Source organism: Trachurus trachurus (genome assembly GCF_905171665.1).
Source record: "Trachurus trachurus genome assembly, chromosome: 11".
Lineage (NCBI taxonomy): Eukaryota > Metazoa > Chordata > Actinopteri > Carangiformes > Carangidae > Trachurus > Trachurus trachurus.
Window position 1 is genome coordinate 19,970,227 of NC_139904.1, and position 20,141 is coordinate 19,990,367.

At 43.2% G+C, this 20,141-nt stretch overlaps 1 protein-coding gene across 3 annotated transcripts in view; it reads right to left on the bottom strand.

Annotated features, from left to right (window-relative positions):
• The window catches only part of elmo1 (engulfment and cell motility 1 (ced-12 homolog, C. elegans)), a 101,765-nt gene that overhangs the window by 9,196 nt on the left and 72,428 nt on the right, over nucleotides 1-20,141 (bottom strand). For all 3 annotated transcript variants that reach the window (XM_083982811.1, XM_083982812.1, XM_083982810.1), the window contains 2 exons: nucleotides 3,717-3,880; nucleotides 960-1,072 (listed from right to left, as the gene is read on the bottom strand). In XM_083982811.1, coding sequence (XP_083838937.1) covers nucleotides 960-1,072; nucleotides 3,717-3,880 — 277 coding nt within the window. The remainder of the gene's footprint in view (nucleotides 1-959; nucleotides 1,073-3,716; nucleotides 3,881-20,141) is intronic.

Sequence of the window (20,141 nt, forward strand, 5' to 3'; positions counted from 1 at the left end):
CGACTAAATGCTATCACTGCTTCTCCTCTCTATCCCCCTTTCATTCCTCCTCTCCCTCTTTCTCTCTCGTGGCAGCGAGTGTGAAACACGATATTAGGCTGAATGATTCGAATAGGCTCCTGTCTGAGCTGGCTGCTGGGATTTTCCCTGTGTATCTCTCTTCCTCTCTCCTCTCTGTCTCACTAGGAAGGAATACATCAACGCTTTTATTCAATTAAACCAAAGAGTTTGCATCTGAGGGTCATGAATTTCTATCACAAAAATGTCTACATAGCATGGCACCGAGGACAAAACAGACACCCTTAATGAGCGTAAATGTGAGGATGTAAAATACCTTGTGAAAGTTACAGCCCTTGATGTCTGCTATGCCACAAATTGTCTGACTCACACCCTCCATGCTGTAGAGCAATATCATGTTGTGCAACTTCTTTCATTTCTTTTCTCAAAGCTTTCTCTTGAATCTATCTTGACAAGTGCAAAGTATTAATGTGTGTTCTTGCCTCTCTTGGCTTTATGTTGTTGTATTTTATTCTATTTTGTATCGCCATGTATTTGTGTATGCAGAGGCAAAAGCGAGGAAGACGGTGTGATCGTGCATCTCGAGACAGAGAGACATGCCTGTGCTTGAATAACAGAGGCGGCCTGTCTCTGTGCGTCTGTGCCTCAAAGGCTGAGAGAGTTAGAAAACTCATGACAGCCGAACCGCAGCTGTCCACCTTTTCGAGGATCTCCTGTGATAAAATATCTCCTGTGGGGGTTTCCATATAGCAAAGGGAATAAGGCGATGAGTGTGGGTGTGGAGGGGAGGGATGAAGAACAAACAGACTGAGAGAGACGGGGATAGAAACAGAACAAGGGCCTGTGTGGATGCAGCATGTACGTGGTTGTGATCTGTGAGCGAAGGCCGCCTCACGCCTCACGTCGGGCTCATACGCTTTGAGTGTGCGCGTGCTTCTCACCTTGCCTCCTGCGACTACTGATCTTCCTGAAGCAGGTTCCCTCACACAACCTGTTGAGCCTCTGCTGTTTGATCAGCTCCATGATCTCTGGCTGGATCTTCTCCCTCAGCTCCCTGCAGATACAACAACAAGCACACATTATTGGTTTAAGTGAATTATCAAAATGCTGTTAATAACCGCGCCCGTCCGCTGAGGCGAGCAGGCGACAGCCAGCGAGCGGCAGCATGCTCCAGGACCTGTGAAGTGAATTCTATTACACTTAGCCCGGTTTTCTGCCAGCGTGCAATATTCATCTGTCAAGAGGGAACAGAGAATAAGAAGCGTGCATACTTCCACGCAAACGAGCACATGTACAGTGCACGCACGCATGCACACTCAGAACTGTGTGATATAGCATCCCAAAAGGCTGATCAGTGGGAAATCTGTGCCACTCCAGCTCTTGCTTGGATGACTGTCATTTATTCATGCATCTACATGTATGTGTGTATGTGCTGCATAGGAATGTGAAGCACACAACACGAGTCAGCATGAATTATGTATATTATCTGCCCAAGCAGCGCTGCTCCCCTTCTCTTCTTGCCATAATACTTGGGTCTTTTCTTTTCTGTTTCAATTTTCTTTTCATTATTTTTCTACTCTAGAAATAAACTGGTTTTTAAAATATTTCATGTTTTCTGTGCCAATAGAAAATGATATTTCTACCAGGAGATTTACACTTACTTCGGTTTCCTCTCTTCGATGGTCATGATCACATTTTTGTCCTTGTTCTCCTCCCCCTCCCTGTCAGCCTCATCAGCACTTGTCTGCCTTCATCTGTCTCCCTGCTCACCCTCCCTGTCTGTGTGTTTGCCTCATCAGTGACTCCAGTCATTACATTGATCTGTGGTCGCACATTCGCTCTGACATCTTTAAAGAAACAGCTAGTGGGGAAGGCGTGGCTCATCACTGGAGAGGATGGATGCTGATAGCTCGACTTCAGCGCCTCTCGTGCCATCCTTCAGATCGAGCTGCAGACATGTGAAGCAGCTTTTGTTTTACTCAGTCTGGCTGCTCTGTCTTCTGAAGGAGTGGCTCCACTTTCAATTTAAACTCCTTTCCGGCAAATGCAAGAAAATCACACACACACACACACAACTGAATTAATGGATTGAAGTGTTGCACTGGGAAACCTCAATAAAAGAAGCACTTTGTTTGGTATCAGGTTAAAATGATTAAAGAAACGAGGCAGGAAAACCCCTTTCAAACCTCGTGGAAATGTACATTAACTTCACAGTGCATCAGAAAAATTATGCTGAACGCCAGTGAAGTGAATCAATAATAAATTGAGCTCAGCCACTTTTTCATCCTAATTTTCTGGAGGTTGCATTAAAATTAAGTTGCGTGTTAACATTTTCTCATTAGTGCATCCTCAGCGGCGCGGAGCTGACCTGCTGCGTGAATTTTTTATGAGATAGCGATTTCTATCTGGGTATAAGCAACTTTCAGTTAATCTTCCAACATACATAGGAAAAAAAAAACACATATCAAAACAGCTCCAAATTCTGCTCCAACAGGAGTCAAAACGACATTAAATAATTCTTCAGCTCAGGCATTTTACCAGAGACACAGCTTTGATCTGACGCTATAATGGCTCCTCTTCACCTTCTTTTGATCTCTGCAGTCATTTCCTACAATAATTGATGGCAGAAAACTGGCAGCGGTGGTAGCAGGTGATAGGAGGCTCCTTTAAATATGCCGTCTGACATGCTCTGCTCATTATGTTTACAAGTCATGACGGTACTGTATTGATTAGAGGAAATTTCCACCCTTGTGTCTTCTCGTGCTGCTGACAGCAGACTCATCAGTCTTTGACACTCCCTGCTCTCCAACAGTTATGCTGTGATAAAATGTTAAAATGGGCTTTTTCATGTCAGTGTCTGATTCGTTTTCAATTACTTATCACATGGAATAATGTTTAACAACAGCCTGAGCCTGGGTGGGAACTTGTTGCATTCAACTACACGGTTATTACAATGTTGAAATTAGGTCAGAAAAATTAATTAAAAATATCTATTTAAACAAAGTTTAAGTATTTTCTGGTACAGTTTTCCACAACTTCCTTCACCTTTATTCCGCCTACTCCCCTAGGATTAATTGGCTTCAAAAGTTTGGTCTCTACCCCTCAAATATCGATTTAATAAGCCCTTGGCTCAGCATTGATTACTGTTCAAAGGGACAAGCTCACTCTGTGAAACGATTTTTCAATAGTGCTTGCTACTCCATTAAATACAAGCAGGACAAAACAATGTTCTCCATTACAGAGACTGCATCCATGATCAGTCAGTTGGTGATCTATTCCAGACTAGCTCTCCATGGTTAATGAGCTGGAGGGTCATTAATGGGACATTCACTGGGAACGCCTTTGCAGACAATTTGAATTTGATGCATATTTTCAATTAGGAAAATTAAGCACAGGTGCAACCTGCTTGAGGCCAGTGGCCGGCATTTGGTTGAGAAATTGAAAAAGGGAAAAGGAAATAATAAATTACAGCATATTAATGACAATGGCTGTTTTTGTACAGTGCAAAGCATACCCCAGTTCCAGTCTTAGGCTTTATTAAACACATAAGAGAGCGACTCCACCTCTAAACAAAGCTGTCACGCATACTGTAAAACTGAAGACAATTATAATCATTCTGTCACCCAGCAACAACCTTGGAGAAATGTGCACAGGTGCAATATGACACAATGATACCGGCGACTGATTGGTTCACTCACAGGATGGGGCGGGACTGGAAATCTTCCTGATTCATTCTCTCGGACTGGCGTATCTTCAGGATCTCTGTGTAGCTCAGATTCTGCAGGCGACTCTTGAACTGGTCCAGAGAATTAGGCTTGAGAGTCAGCGCTCGCATGATCTGCTCCCTCACCACCTGCATTACCTACAGAGGAGAACAGAGAGGTGATGGATGAGTGAGGTTATCACGGTACTGTATCAGTGACAGCATAGCCATGACGTCAGAAATAAGCCCCTCCCTGTGTCTCGGGAGTCGGAGGAGCATATAAACTGTGGTTCTGTTCCCGGCAGGATTAATGATGTGATTTTTTTTTTCAGAACCAGAGCCTATAATCCCGTCTGGTGCCACTGAGCCTTAAGGGGGAAAGAGCAAGGCAGAATAATTTAACACTGGCTACTCAACTGTTAGCCCCTGTATCATGCATCAGTAAAATGCATGACAGAACTTTTCCTATAATATTACGGCAAGCTAATACCATTAGTCTGGCTGCAGAACCACGACATGAGTGCTGCTGTTCCAAGTCATCAGTCCCAACGGAGGGGTCTTTGTGATCAACAGAGGTAACAATACAATAAGAGAGTGCTCCACGACAACACATAAAACACATCATGCATATCCACATCAATTAGCCTAATGCATATGCATTACTGTCAGGAGATAATTCAAGTCTACACACACTCTGCTCAATTGGACACGCGGGCAATGTGTAACCACAGACACACACACACACACAGAAGAATGATGCACTGAGGATCAATGGGAATCAATAAAATTTAACAATATGAACACTGAGGAGTGAGCAGTAGTAAGCACCATCAATCCCCTTAACTAACAAAGAACACAAATAAAAATGAGAAAAAATGTGTCATCTCAAATTCATGCAGAAGAGTTGAGTTAGACAGAAACAGATGCTAAGAATAGATGCAAGATGAGATTGATTTGTCTATACTTGATATTCTCTTATAAAACCTGATATTAAAAATCTGATTTAAGAAAAATGTAAGAAAGACATATACAACACATCACGAGAAAACTCAAAATCCTCCACATAATCTGTTATTTGTTATTTAGTACAGAACAGCTTCAACACCTAAATAGAAATAGCTATTGAATAACTGAAGGTTTAAGAAGTCGTGACTTTTAGTGATCCCAAAACACTTGACCCAATATTGCTTTCAAGCGAGTCGATGTCTTTGAGCCTCAAACACTAAATGAGACAAAAACCAGTGACCAAACAAATCAGGGGTCCTAAACACAGTGGTACTTAACCTCATTAAGGTGTGAAATGGAATTAAAGCCGAGTTTGAGGCAGTTTACGACAGCATCACACTGCATTTTAAACACAGTTAATAAAGCCCTGATTATTTCCAAAGTATAAAATCTCCTCATCCCTGGGCACGTAATGCTTAGACCCCCGTAAAATGAGTCCTAAGCTGAAATCTTCACTGACAGCTGCTTCCATTTAGCTTTGCACTCTGACAAGTGATTTGCATTTTGCATAATTAGGATTTGAACACTAATATAAATCAGGTAGATTCTGTATTTGGGAAGGTACTCGGCTCACACACTAGGGAACTGACTGGGAGCGAAGGTAACTGCTGAAATGGTACAAACACAACAAACCCCTGAAAACAGTGGTTTCCCTCTAACAGCTGAGAGTAGCTTACAGAGCCTGGGCTCAAGTGAGCCTGTAAATCCTGACCACACTATGTGTGATATCTGGCCATTAAAACAAACTTGACTTGGCTCCCGGGCTGCTCCAGCTACTGCAGTAGTGGTTGTAGATGTGACGAGCAGCCCTGATTATGGATCAGCCTTGTTAGCAGCTGCCTCTGGGCCTGCAGATGCTGATTCACCGCATCAGATCATACTGAGGTGACGGAAAGAATTAGACCGTCTCCTCGTCTGTTGGCTTTGCTTTTGGATGCGTTGTATTTTCTCTGCTCGCCTTCTTGATCAAATGCTTGAGAACACACAAGTATTTCCATTCTTCCTCTGCAATCACACTTCTCTCACAATGTGGCATCGCTGGTATATGACAGTCCATAAGATGCTTGTACTTGTACGTGTACAGAAAAGTCTATGGACATTGCTTATAAATGGTCTGGTCTGCTGTTCTGTAGTATTCGGTTTCATCTGGTCTTCTCAACCTTAACAACCATGCCAAAGCCCAGCGTGCCAAGATCCCAAATATAGTCTTATGTAATATTGTTCTTGCTGTTTGTGCTTACTGCAAGGCGATTACTCATCAACTTGCTAACCTCTGGACTCTCACTAGTCTGACTGAGCCAGGGGTGAGCACATTAAAATAGAAGACTTCAGTTGGTGCAAATGAAACATGAACAGCATAGAGCTCGACCCAGCGCTGCAAAAAAAAAACAAAAAAAAAACTAAAGAGGACACAGGCGATCGTGGATAATCCTCTTGAATCAGTGTCACATTTGCTGTGTTAAAATGCGTAAAGAACTGGTCTGGACTCAAAATGCCCTTTTGGGAGATTGTACAGTGAGAGTGCCAGAAAAAAGAATGAACCCATTTCCAATTGTAGCTTTGATAAGCCCTGAAGGTAACACAGAGCTTCCCCTCATAATAAGACCAAAAGAAAAAAAAAAACATTTTAGAAATGATTACACAATTTAATCCAGGGATTAGCCTTCGGAATGCAAATATGTTCAGAGGCGGTAATCAGTGTATTTTTCAACAAATGGGCAACAAATTGACCTTGGAAAATAAACACATGCACAAAAAGGTGACAACTGCAGACAAGAGGTCTGTCAGGTCACATGGATTTATTTAGTTTAATTTTAATGCTCTAAAGCACTGATTCAGGAACTGAACAATGCCACAGCTGAGCTCTGGAATTAGTTTAAATGACTCTTGATTTGGACCCTGTGTAACCCTTATTGTCTGGTTTATTCACAGAAGCTCCTACACAGACCCACAGCAAAGCACAAGCTTGTCTCTGCCGTGATCCAAATCAAACTGGCATTAAGGCTGATGCAGGACATCAGTGACTCAGCACAAGCATCTTCTTCAAATCCCCTTTGACAGAAGCAGACACAAAATTCACATCACCATTCTGGACTGGGATCAAGTCCGATAGAAGAAGTAGAATTTGATAGAACTGTATAATGTCATAACCTAATACAGAAACAACTGAAGGATTGATGATTATTTTCATGATGAAAACCATGCTGCCGTACTCATGGAGCTTAGCCATGTTTCAGTAACAGAGAAGCACAAATGGGTAGGGATGCAACCACTAGGGGGCAGAGGTCAAGTCTTCTCCTGTGTAGAGACTGGGCTGAGCTGCTAGTTGGAGCAAGTTTTAAGGAGGTTTTTGTTTTTCTGTCCTTGCATCTGTCTTTCTGTCTAAACCACCCCGCTACCTGTTCATCCATCAATAAAGACAGCTGTCCACCCCCTCCTCAGATGAAACCTATAGGGACCTATTTTTGTTACCTCTCAATGGTAAATGCCATCTCCATGCCTCTTCTGTCTGTTCTGCCTTTGTCTGTGCTTTGATGTAATCTGTAAATCATATCTTCATGGGGGGGGGGGGGGGGGGGAAACAGGGGTGGTCCAGCCAACAGAACTGGCCTCTCAGCAGCCCCCCTCCCCACCTTGAGCTGAAAAGTGTCCAGACAAGTGGAAGCAGCCACAGCTTGCAATCATGCTACCAGAGATTCATCACTGCTGCCCACCACTTTTAATCACAGCTTCACCAGAGCAGCCTATCATAAATTTTCACATGCATACACATTCTTATAATCCTGATAATAAAGACTCAAATTAATTTCTTTTCCCATTAAGATTACAAATGGCCTGTCAGAGTGTCTAGAAGGGACATACTTCCCTTAAGAAGCCATTTAAAAATAAAGGAAACAATAAGACGGGGGAGAAACAAAGACAGAGCTCGGTTATAGTTATAATGTGGGATACAGAGACGATTGCATTGTACACAAAAGTGAATTCTCTAGTTGTTTCCTCAAATCATAAAAGACAGATCTCACTGTCACCTGCAGCCTTCTTCCCAACATAATCCCGATCTCCAGAGACCGGAGTGCCACGCAGCCCTGGTGTTTCAGCGGAGCCGTCCCCAGGGAATGTTCATTAATATGCCTTGTTTGCAGTCATGTCTCTGGCAGGAAAACAATTCTGTCGGCCCATGTGGCTGCACTCATGCTAATTAACACTGTGAATATTCATCACGTTTAAAACGAACACATGGTCCTTTCACAACAGGTCGTGCGTGTGTGTGTGTGTGTGTGTGTCTGTGGTGGGGCGGGGGCATTATGAATATTTTATCCCCATCCTCCTTTAGTCGAGCTCAGAGAGCACCTTGGCAGAGGTGAGGTGACGTCAGCGCTGAGACTAACTTTACTGGGTGAGCTCACTCTTAAAGACAAATTTAGGTTCAGTTCAGTTCGCTTTTAGCTCCGCTCTTGCTGATCGGAGTACATACTGTATTGTTCATCCTTTGCTTTTATTCTTGTTGATCCAAGATTTATCAAATCCATCTTGTCCATCTTTGGGCACACATTCGCTGTCACGCTCCCTAATCTCTCCCAGACAAGACGCCACCATTGGCTCCTGCGGCCCCTTTACGCAGGGGGACGTTAGACACCAGAGCAAGTGTCAGCAAAAGTAATTAAACGCTGTCCCACGAGCCATCCAGTGCGCGTAATAAAGAGATTGCCGCACTGACTCATCTGCCACACTCTTTCATCCTCACTCTCCTTCTCGGTACTCATCGGTTTCTGCTCCAACAGGACAGTCGGCCAGCTCCTCTTTCTCCCTCTCCCAGAGTCGCACCCATCATCCATCATAGACGACGCGTCAGCCGTAACAAATTACCGTCCGCTTCCCAGCGACCAATTGACTGTCGCCGCTGCTCCATTTACCTAAGAGGATGCTAATGACATCATTTACCAGCTGTCAGTCAACTGCTCACCCGCCACTCAAACCCGGGGTGAAGGAACGTGGAGAACGTGCAGGAGAGGCGCAGAGGTGGCCAAATAATAGGGCGGTAATCACAGAATAATGACTTTGCCGAGACTCCCTGAAAGCAATCAAAAAGTCAATCTCACGTGGTGATAATGGGGCCTGCGTTGAAGAGCATCTGTGCATTTAGGGCTTTAAGGGCGACAAAACATGCATACCAGCATATAAGTGCACACATACACACACACGCACATGTTTACTTCTGTCCCTTTCTTTTTAGATACAGAGGAGTAACAGAGGAACACAGGGAATCCATTTCCCTGTTATTGAAATGGTAATCACATTTTACCTCTGTGCCGCCATGTCCCATCTTCAGTTAATAATTATCTCACTTCAAAGTTGACCATGATGCCATTAAAATAAAACAATGCCACAGAGATGGACATGAAAGGATGCCTATGTCTTATCACACAGTACAGAGTGAGAGGACTCTGATAGGAGTTGTATTAAATTTAGAAGCTGACAAAAATGCACTAGATAAAAATGCAAAGACGTCTCTTGGAAGCTGATTTAAAAAAAGAAAAAGAAAAGACAAATCTGTGATTGGAGATAAATGGTCAAACTTTAGACAGCTCTTCTGTTGTCACCTTTAAATCAATATTAAAGCTGTCACATAATTCTGTATTATAAAATATGATATTACTGTGAATTTAACCATGAGTGTAGGTAACGGCGCAGTCCACACTAGATCGTATCATGTATTAACAAGCTGTTTGTGCACACAGTATGTAGACACACAGACAGCGTTTCCGTCTGGTTTCTTTTTATGAAACAGTAGTGACATTAATCTATGCCAACAATGCCAACTGTGCCGGTTTTTCCTATCCATCACCCCCGTGGTCTGTGAGAGGGGACATTTGGGGGAGGCACAACAAAACACAGATCTCCGTCTGACAGCACACACACACACACAAACACATACACACACACTTTGCTTTGGTCACAACACAGTGTTGTGCTTCAAATGCTTCCTACTGGTTTGGACTAGAAAAAGCTTGATCTGAAACAACAGCCCATGCTGCTGGGCACATCAGCTGTCGTGGCTGTGACAGACATGATGGTTGCAGAGACGAGATTTGTGAGCAGCTCAGATGAGGTGACATTAAGGCGACACAGGGGGAACCTTTATCAGCACTTGGACGGTGAGAGACTGCCTTCACCTGTAGTGGGGAGTGCTAAATGTGACAAAATCAATACGGGCATCAGGAAAAGTAGTGAAGTGTTGACAACAACTCCTCAGCATCACTGAGAGGATTAGTTTATTAATTAGATTATCAATCAAAGACTATACAGACAGAGCAAATTAATCAGTGAACAAACTCTGACACATCTGAAAACACCATCTAGGGCACATGGAGGGAAAATATGTAGCATTTTTTCATTATATTCTGATTTGTTGTTTCTTGATGGATTAATCCAAACAACAATCAGCGCATTCAATAATGAAATAATTGTTGGCTGCAGCTTTGATAATGATCTTTTAAAGTGTCACAGCATTGTGACGTGTACATGTCTGTAATTCTATCTCAGACATTGCTGAGACTGGTTGACGGCCATATTAATAGTATGTAACACCAAACAAGAGGCTGTCAGGGTGAGAGTGGTGAATGCTAAACAGCAGCCAAACTCCCAGATTTCACTTAGTATATTCAGCGTTTCTCGTTAGACTCTCCTGACAGCCCTGTCATGGTTCTGGGTTAAGTCTGCCGAAAGCATCTAAGTGGAAAGACACCACTTTCATCCATTAAAATTTCAATTATGTATCTACCCTACATGGCTCCAATGTAAGGAGTCACTATATGTGGATATTTCAATAAAATAAGACGGAGCACTAAAGGGTACACATAATTTAAAAGTGTCGAGAAAGGCAGATCCTTGCTCTTCTAGTGAAATGCCTCAGGGACCTGTTTGACGGCATTAAAGCACCACAGGGAAGGAACAGAACATACTGCACTGAGGGCTGATACACACACTCTACTGTAGCTCCTGCAGATATACCAATTTATTCCTTCTGGTACTGTACATGCATTATACAGCATGAACAAGTACCAACACACAAATCAAAAATTGAGTGTAAATTCCAAATGTTCGTATTTACACATACACACACACACTCAACACATCTGGAGACCCCCTCTCAACAGTCCTGTTTGCAAGAGTGATGCAGGTCAACGCTGGCTGTTGCTGTTAGCTGTTGTTGTTGCCATATTTAGAGGCCCAGTACTGCAAGCCTAGACAAAATGTCAGAGGAGCTCTTTTTCAACAACCAGCTCGATGGTAAGTGCAGCACAGTCCATATGCAAGACTGTAGAGCAGAGCCGCCTGGGAAAGCGCCACTTACGGTTTGTCTATCAAGAAATGCTGATGAAAGCCAAGTGCTGACCTTGGCTTGTGCAACAGCATCGCATTAATGAGTGTTTTATTATGACACGGTCGTTGCTGGAAATATGAACATTGTGCATTAATTGTCCCAGAGGGATGAGCAAATTGGTTGTGATTAAACATCTATTCAAGGACATCAAAACAGGTATTATTTCATTATATGAGATAAGCCTCATCGGGGACCAGCACTATCCTGCAGTCTGCAGATAATGCATCATTGTTGGGTAGCAATACTATCTGAAAAATCTGTTTCTAATGCATTTTTGGATCTGATTGAACTTGTCTGGTGAGATGAAGTCATCCAAGTTCTCCATAAAAAATGCAAACATCATCCATTTGGGACAGTTGCGGGGTTTTACACCAAAATTGCAAGTGCGACATCGCACATTGCAAGGCCATTTTTAGCCTACAAGGAGAACTGCAGCATTTTCCATCAAGTTTTGCAGCAGATGCATTGATTTCCACAATGTGCAATGGGATTCAGGGATTGACAGGAAAGGGAGGTCACAGTGGCTGGTTCATTGTAATTAAGATGGTGGTAAAATGCATTTTGTGCAAATAGAGTCTCAAATCATTCCAGGATCTGAGTAAAAAATCTCAAGCACTGCAGAGCAAATCACAGAGAGTGATATTCTGCTCAATTATTTTGCCATACTATATATGAGCCATTTTGTAAAGTGATGTGCTTCTCTTGACTCTGCTGTTCTCTCGTGCAAACTAGTTGCTTGTGCGTGTTCAGTCTTAATTGTCGCCTATCTCGTCATTCCCAAGGTGTTCACTGAGAGACACTGTGACCACAGACAGAACTTCTGAGTGACAGACATCTGTTGTTTGTCTCCCTTCTTCACATGCGTCATCGCCCTCACACAAACAGATGAAGTGCTTCAACTTAAGGCAGTTTCAAAGATACATCAAAAACAGATTATCATATGATACTAATGATAAGGCTTACCGCTCCCATATCCCAGAATGCATTCACAATAAGTCACACCCACACACAAGAGCCTTTGAGGAGACTTTTCATTGTCTGTAAGCAGTCGACAGTGTGTGCACTGCATGAAAAGCATTACACACACATCTTCATAGCAGCGCACTATCACTTCTTAATAAAGAAACAGACATAGATAAATGAATAGCTGGATAAATAACTAAATCAGAAGAGAAGCAAATTAGTTTACTTGTCTTTTCCCCTGCTGATTTCCAGTGAGATGTTGTGGGGATGAGACAACAAGATCATTATCTTGATACACAACAAAGCAAACTGTTAGCTCTGCATCTCTGCTCATGCAACTCTGACAGTTTGATGCTAATGGTTGATGATCCCTTGGTCTGATTACTGAGTTTAGCTTTGGTGTTCTCAGTGTGAGTGGACCAACGCTGCCTGAGATCAGAGATGTCCCTTTAGGCACACACACGCACACACAAAGACACACTCGTAGAAAAAAAAGAGGTCCCTTATAGGCACAAGGCTTGGCATTGAACCTCTGCTCTTGCTACACACTTGCATACAAGCAACATACAAAAACAAACAAACGATTTGTCGTGGCACACGCACAAACACACACTCATGCTCTGTCCGAGTGCGCATACACACGTGCAAAAACAATAAAGCAAACCTTGTTAAGGGAGTGGGAGGTGAGGCAGCCAGGCAGAAAGATATAAATAGCCTGTCTGAATTCAACAATAGAGGTGGAGGGGGGTCGAAAGACAAGAATGAGGAGGTGGAAAAGAGAAGAAAGCAAAAAGAAGAGAAAGAGAAAGACAAAAAAAGGGAGCAATACAATAGATTAGGGGAAGAAAAGATGTATGGAAGGATCCAGACATTAAATAAAAGCAGTATGGAATAGGAAAACAGCAGGTCTCATTGCAGGAGAGGAGAGGAGTGGGGGAGGGGCCGGTTTACTGAGTCCTGATATGTGTCATAGATGTACCGCTTCATGCAAAACACGACAGCAGCAGTCATGGTTGCTGACATATGGCAGCGTGCGCAGCGCTTCCACCAACTGTCCCAAGCTGCTTCCTGGAATCCGCACAAGGCATCTACCCCAAAAACCTTTGGCACCCGAACTGGCATCATGACTGTCACAGCACCACCAACCAGACGCACCAGCACCCATTTCATTACATCACATATGCATTCAAGTTAACCTTCTGGCAGGATGGAGAAAATGTCCTGATTTAGCAGCATTAAAATAATTTGCATTGATCAGCACTGACGTCAAGACTGAACACATTATTCTTAAATAGCAGCTGATGTATGAGGGTTGATGAGAGGGTCACTCAGCTGCAGTTGCCGAGGTTTTTGAGGATTGCCATGTGAATAATCCCACACGGGACAGGTCAGTCTTCAACATGGCTGAACAAAGCAGATTATCCTCTCTCCTCTGTATCACCCCAGGCCAGAACAGAAATGTCAAATACCAATAACAAAAGGGCTTCGCTTTTACGTCCGTGCTTGGTTCGTTTTGCCGAAGCGCTCATCTACAGAGAATTACCAAGTTCAAGGTTTCTTGTTCAAGGGCACTATTTTAAACAGGACACCAATACATGGAGACAGCAAAGCTGATTTTAGCTCACAATTTGGGGAAGTGTATCATTACCAGAGCCATGACGATTAAAGTAACAGTTTCACTTTTTGGCAAACAGGCGTGTTTACTTATTGAGGCTTAGATTTGGGGATCGACACCCCTCGCATCTCTCTCTGTTCAACACAAAGCTACAGGATCCATTTAGCTTAACTTGTTTACATGGTGGGTTATTTTTTTGCTGTGATAAAAGAATTGACAAAAAAGGAAGAAGAGGAGCTATAGTATACTAATTGAGTGAGTAGAAGAGGTGCTAGTTAAATGTTTCCGGTGTTTGTGACACTGCCACATTGAAGGGCATGTTAATGAAAGCACGGGCATTAACTGTTGTGCTTTGTTAATGTTATCATATAATATTGTTTATGATATGCAAAATATGTGTATGTTACAGCCTGGTAAAGTATGAGGTCTCCACTGACGCACGCAAACATGGGGGGTTTTGAATTACTGGAGCCCAATCAAAGGCGGCCAGACATGACTTATGGGATAGGCTAAGAGTCTAAGGGGGGTTGGGAGGGGTGGGGTAGTATATATTGTATAGTTTTGCATGTTGTGAAATCTGTACTGATTATCAGACAATTTCCTATTTTTTATTTTGCTGGAGTCTGGACTATTAATCAAAGAAATATTTGTTTGGAATCGGGAAGAGGGAGGATACAGGATTATTTTCAGTGACTGGATCAAGACTCTTCTTTTCTTTGAATGGACTTCTTATGGTAACTGTTTGTTTGGGATGTTTGGGTTTATTTGTTTATTATTAAAATCATAACCTGGTATCCAAAAAAATTAATTTAACTGACAAAGTTTCACTATACAACCTTGAGTGTTTTTTTAGCAACTTATTCCACTTTACTCCCTCTTCATCTATGACTGCACACCAATACATGGTTTCAGTATCATCACTAAGTTTGCAGATGACACCAGGGTTGGCGAGGACAATGACTGCCAACAGGGAGGACGCTTGGCACCTGGTGTGCTCGTCCTGAACAAGAAGCCAAAGAGATCATTGTGGACACCCAAGCAAGAACAAAGGCAAGGGATACACACTCCAATCTATATTAAGGGGACGTTACAGTTTCTGAGAGTCAATACCTGGGACCCAAAATGCTTTAACACTGGTCAGGATGGCTCACTGGACTCAAGAAGGTCCATCTGTCTCTTCAAGTCCTGGTGAGCATCCAACACGATGCATGATCAAGAGCATTCTTACCACCCGCATCTCTACACATTTTGGAAGATGCTGCATTTCAGAGCGACGGCATGCCGGTGGTGAAAACTAGCCCACACTTCGCAGGGCAGCATTGTTAGGGACATCTCTCGCAGCCTGTTTGCCCTCCTCCCCTCTGGGAGGCACTACAAGACTCTCACTCACCCACTCACTTACCGCTGCCACACTACTGCAAATACACTCACCTGCACTCTCTATTCTCCCACACACCGATCCATATCTATACCACTGTCCATTATACTATACATATCACACCTACTGTATAGTGTTTATACAACTCCATATCCGGCTGTTTATTCTTCATCTAATGTTTACTACTAGCATTACTCCTTCTTGCACCTGCACAGCATATTTACACTTACACCTGCTGTTCATAATGTAGCTTACTCTATTTACAAATACCCCCAGCTATTATTTATATATATTATTACGACATGCAAGCACGCCACTCTGTATTTTACTGCTTTCTGCACTTTTGGCTAGGTTCTACGGTGCATTTCATTGTCACTACTTGTACTGTGCGTAATACAATAGAGCTGAATGTAATCTAATTTAAAAGTCAGGTATTGGCAGTATTTCACAGACTCCTGCTCTACAGTCTGGGGCTGACCTCACTCTAATCCTGTGTCATACCCCTCTGGCTAAAACACTGGTTGAAGCTCATCCAAGGCGGAGCGACACAGTGTGGAGCAGTAGTAGTGGCATTGAATTCCTCTGGTGACAAACGGTGGGTGTTGGTGATGTGGAGTAATCCTATTCACAACAACAAAAGCCCCAACCCCCCACCTCACACGTGCACACGCATAAAGACTGTACACTGCAATACAGATGATGCCTGGAGTGTAATGGGGGTAAGGGCAACAGAGGGTGTGTGGATGCTTGCATGTAGTTGTGTGTGAAATTTTAATCTAGCAGATTATATGTGTGTGTGTGTGTGTGTGTGTGTGTGTGTGTGTGTTAATGAAAAGACTGTGATCTGGGTCCTTGTCTAACCTGCTTACGCCTCGCCGAGTCTACATGGCCCCATCTGTCCCTCCTCTTTCTCTTCCGCTCTGCTCCTGTCCCATCTTCTCCATCTCTCCCTGCCTTTTCTTCTCCTCTCCTTCCTCACTCCCCCCTCCCCTTTTCCTCCTCCTCCTCCTCCTCTTCCGTCTCCTCCGCAGCCAGGCAACAACACAAACACTCCCTCCCTTACTACCACCACCCCCTTGCTCCATCCATCCATGCTAATTGAAAACCCCTCTCTCTCTCTTCCTCATCCTCACTTCCAACCTTAATACTTACATGTCACCTCCATGTTTCCAAGCGTGGTGCGATACTCTCCACAGTGACAGATGAATCCTCGTGCTTTTGCCAGAGAAGGAGTTTTTAGCGCTCTACGGGACACAGGGATGGCTGGGGGGAGCAGATGGCTCCTTGCAAGAGCGGTCTAGCTGATTGTGGACAGTTAGCCTCAGCGTTAGCCACAATAACGGAAGACTCGTCTGTCAACACAGCCGTGCACCTCCTCCTTTTGCCTGCTCTCTTCTTTCCTGTCTTGGCAATTTCCCTCAGATGTCTAGCTGATTCCGTATTTTAGTGTATTATTTTGAAAAAAAAAAAAAAAACAGCAACTCCTTGCTTCTCCCTCTCTGACAAACTCTACCTATCTACCATCTACTATGATATTTTTGTATGCTTCTCTATCTGCCTTCCTCCCTCCCTCTTTGACTGTAAGAGCATCAGCCAGGCTGCTCTGCTTCGCTTATGTTGATCTCTGGGCTTATGCCCTGATTGGACACACGCCACGATCAGAGACGCCAATGGTGGTGCAGCAAGTGGATCACATGATAAGTGTGTAAGTGTGTGTGTGGGAGAGAGAGAGAGAGAGAGAAAGAGAGAGGTTTAGACGGAGGGGGAGGGAGAGAGGGATGAGAGGAGGAGAAGGAGGAGGAGGGGTATTTTGAGTGGCTGCAAGCCGCTACATCGATGAGGGATTTTTTTGTCCCCTCCCCAAGCGCCTGAGCAGACAGAGTTGGAGGCTTTTGTTTTTCTCCTGTGGGGAAGAAGAGAAGGAGGAGAAGCTCTCAGCGCAGATGTTTGGATGAAGAGACGACAGGCAGCCGTACAAGACGGAGTCTCTGATAGACTGATGCTAGTACACACAGCCGTGCCCACATGCAGCGGAGAAGTGGCTCCATCATACAGAAACAGAGCCAGAGTAGTGCAACGCAGCAGCGGTAATTGGACAGGGGTTGCTATGGAAACAGGGGAAACGGTTGCCTGATGGCCAGTGCTGTGCCCTGGGAGCATCAGACTTGCCTCCATTAAACACACACATACGTGGATCATGTACACACAGCAGACACACACCTCTTGTTCTCTGTAACCACGTATTTCACTTAACAAATGTGGAAAGCAAACAGGGCAGCATAGTGACCCTACCATGGAGTGTGTGCGTGTATGTGTGGGCGTGTGTGTGTGACGCTTCATTTAAGCCTCCGTGCCCGTGTCTTAAATGCCCATGTATTCATGCAAGACCCAGTGTGTTCACATATTTGTGTGTGTGTGTGTGTGTGTGTGTGTGCAGATGCTCAGTCAGCCATGAAGAGCCGGCCGCTGAGAGAGCCATCAGTGCTTAAGACATGCTCACACACTCACAGGCCACAGCGCCGTGCACACCTAAACATCGATAAAACCTGAATGAGGTGTGTTTTTTTGGGGGGGTTGGGGTTCCACACCTGAGAAGGTTCAGTGCTGTCTGTATCTGACAGCGACTGTGGGAGCTGCAGGGAAATCTAGCCATGCACTAGCTGTGTTTTGAAGTGGACGCCCTCAGAATTATCCTTGACACGGCTTATTATCCTCCCACACACCCTAAAGAGGATATATCCTCATTTGCTGTATGTACATGAGAAATTGAATGGTGACATGCTCATATTCACATACTATACACCCTTCCTTTTCACAACACAGCCAGGATCATTGTGGAGAACAAGGCTTAAGAAAGAGCTTCTTTACAAATATAACAAATAGACACCCTTTCTTTGCTACACTCGTTAATCTGTCACATTGTACCATTGTAATTTCCCTGATAGGTGTTGTAGATATTTTAAGATCCTTTGCATATCAAAAACCAAAGCATACTCACAATGTGTTACACATTGCAAGTATCATTTTCCACCATCTACCATTAAACTAAAATTAACAAACGATTAAGTCCAAATCTCTATCAATACACCACAAAAACAGAATATGGATGTCTTACTCAACTGAGATAACTAGTTGCATGACTGATCGCCTGAGAGAGGTCCACTACAAAGTCCATTAGTCCAGTTTAAAAGAGTAGTATGATCATTTCAAATCAGTAGTAATGGGGTGTACAATTTAACTGTTACTATATACTGTATATCCATTTGCTGTAGCTGTTATTGTGCCATTCATCATCTGACAAGTCAGTAGTTACTGTTTACACAAGTCAATATTATATTGGAGATTAACCCCTTTTGCAGACACAAAGTTTTTAATTTCATATTCTCTTATTGAAATAGTTTGTTTCCTCCCTTAAAGACACAGTGACATAAGAATAGATTTATCAAATTTGAATCCTCTGTCCATGATCATTTTTCTCATTCTACACAAGTTAAAAAGTAAAATTTAATTCTCCTCTTTTTTGTCCATATGAAATATATAAACATACATACATAAAATCTTGTACTAGCTAACCCACTACATGATATAAAACCAATTTTGACTATTAGTTTTTGGGATGAAGTCGCTACCAGAGTGATATCATGGGTGAGACATGTGTGTGTGTGTGTGTGTGTGTGTGTGTGGCTCTCTGTTGAGTGAATGTGGTCTAAATTATTCATCTCTCCCTCACTCTGTATTCGTTAAGACAAACCAACTTCTGAGAAACTGTGAATCTGAATAAGTCTCACCCCTAATTACACCCCACATATATTCCATTTCACGACACAGTGTGAAATTTAAAGATGCTCCAATTCCCATTTCACTTGACGTTAAATGCTTATATCTGTGATTTGTATTTTGCTTTATCCCCTCATCTTATTCCTCGCTTTATTGACTTTGTAAAGCACTTAAAACTCATGTTGGTTGTCTTCTCATTAGTAATGCTAATGTTAATGCTCAGGGTTTAACAGGATCTACATAGAGCTTTCCCATCTTGCATCTTTGGGGCATGTTCCTCCTCTACCGGAGAGACATTTCATTTTATAGGATGTGTAGTCTGTGACTCTGCCAGTTACGGTACACATAAACAACTTGATTTGTTATTGACAGAACTGGGTAGAAAATGACAACTTTCAGACATCGTCAGAGGGGCTGATGTCTCCTGAGAGTTTCTAAGTTCGTAGCGGTTACAAACTGAGCCTCAGTGTTCAGGGCTGGAAGCGCAGAGCTCCACACGCACCATTTAACTGATAGCAGGCCCTAGAGACCAAACAGTCTTACTATCGACAAGCTGCTGCTGAATTTCAAACTCCCAAGGTACTGTATGATGAAAGATGAGGTTTGGGGAGGGCAGAGGGGAGAAGGAAGGGAAGCGTCATCTATCCCAGCTCAATCGAAATTGACTCTCGGCTTTGAGGGAGGGGATGTGAAGGATGGGGTTGGAAAACAGGATTGCTTGCTAGAGGAGGTGTGTGTGTGTGTACGGTGTGTGTGTTTCGTTCTCATCCCAAAATGAACTAGAAGCAGAACTGAAGTGAGACAAGGTAGTCATTCCCAGCCCATTAGAAATGGTCTTATCACTCCTGGTATATTTATCATTCACGAATCTCAGAGTTTCAGTTTCTAATTAGAGGATTTACATCAGCAGTCAAACAGACTGACTCAACAAATCTCCTGTGTCACAGTGACACTGTAGCTCCTTCAGATTCTGAATTCATAAAACCAACAACACAACCATGCTTCCAAGTGATACCATTACTGTTTCAGTGAGCTGAAAGACACATTTAGTGATGAGGACTTCAATAGATGGTAGGTACATTAAACATTTACTCAACAACTGCTACAGAGGATGACTAGACATTCTTGTTTTTCATCTTGACTACCATATGTTATGACCATTAATTCGCAGCCTCTTGAAGCAGATGAAAAAGTGTCTAAACAACAAAAATGAATTTTTCATATCACTCAGTTACATCCTTTGTGAAAGCTGAGAACTCAACTTTATTCACAGTCTCACATCCAAGCGCTAACTTCT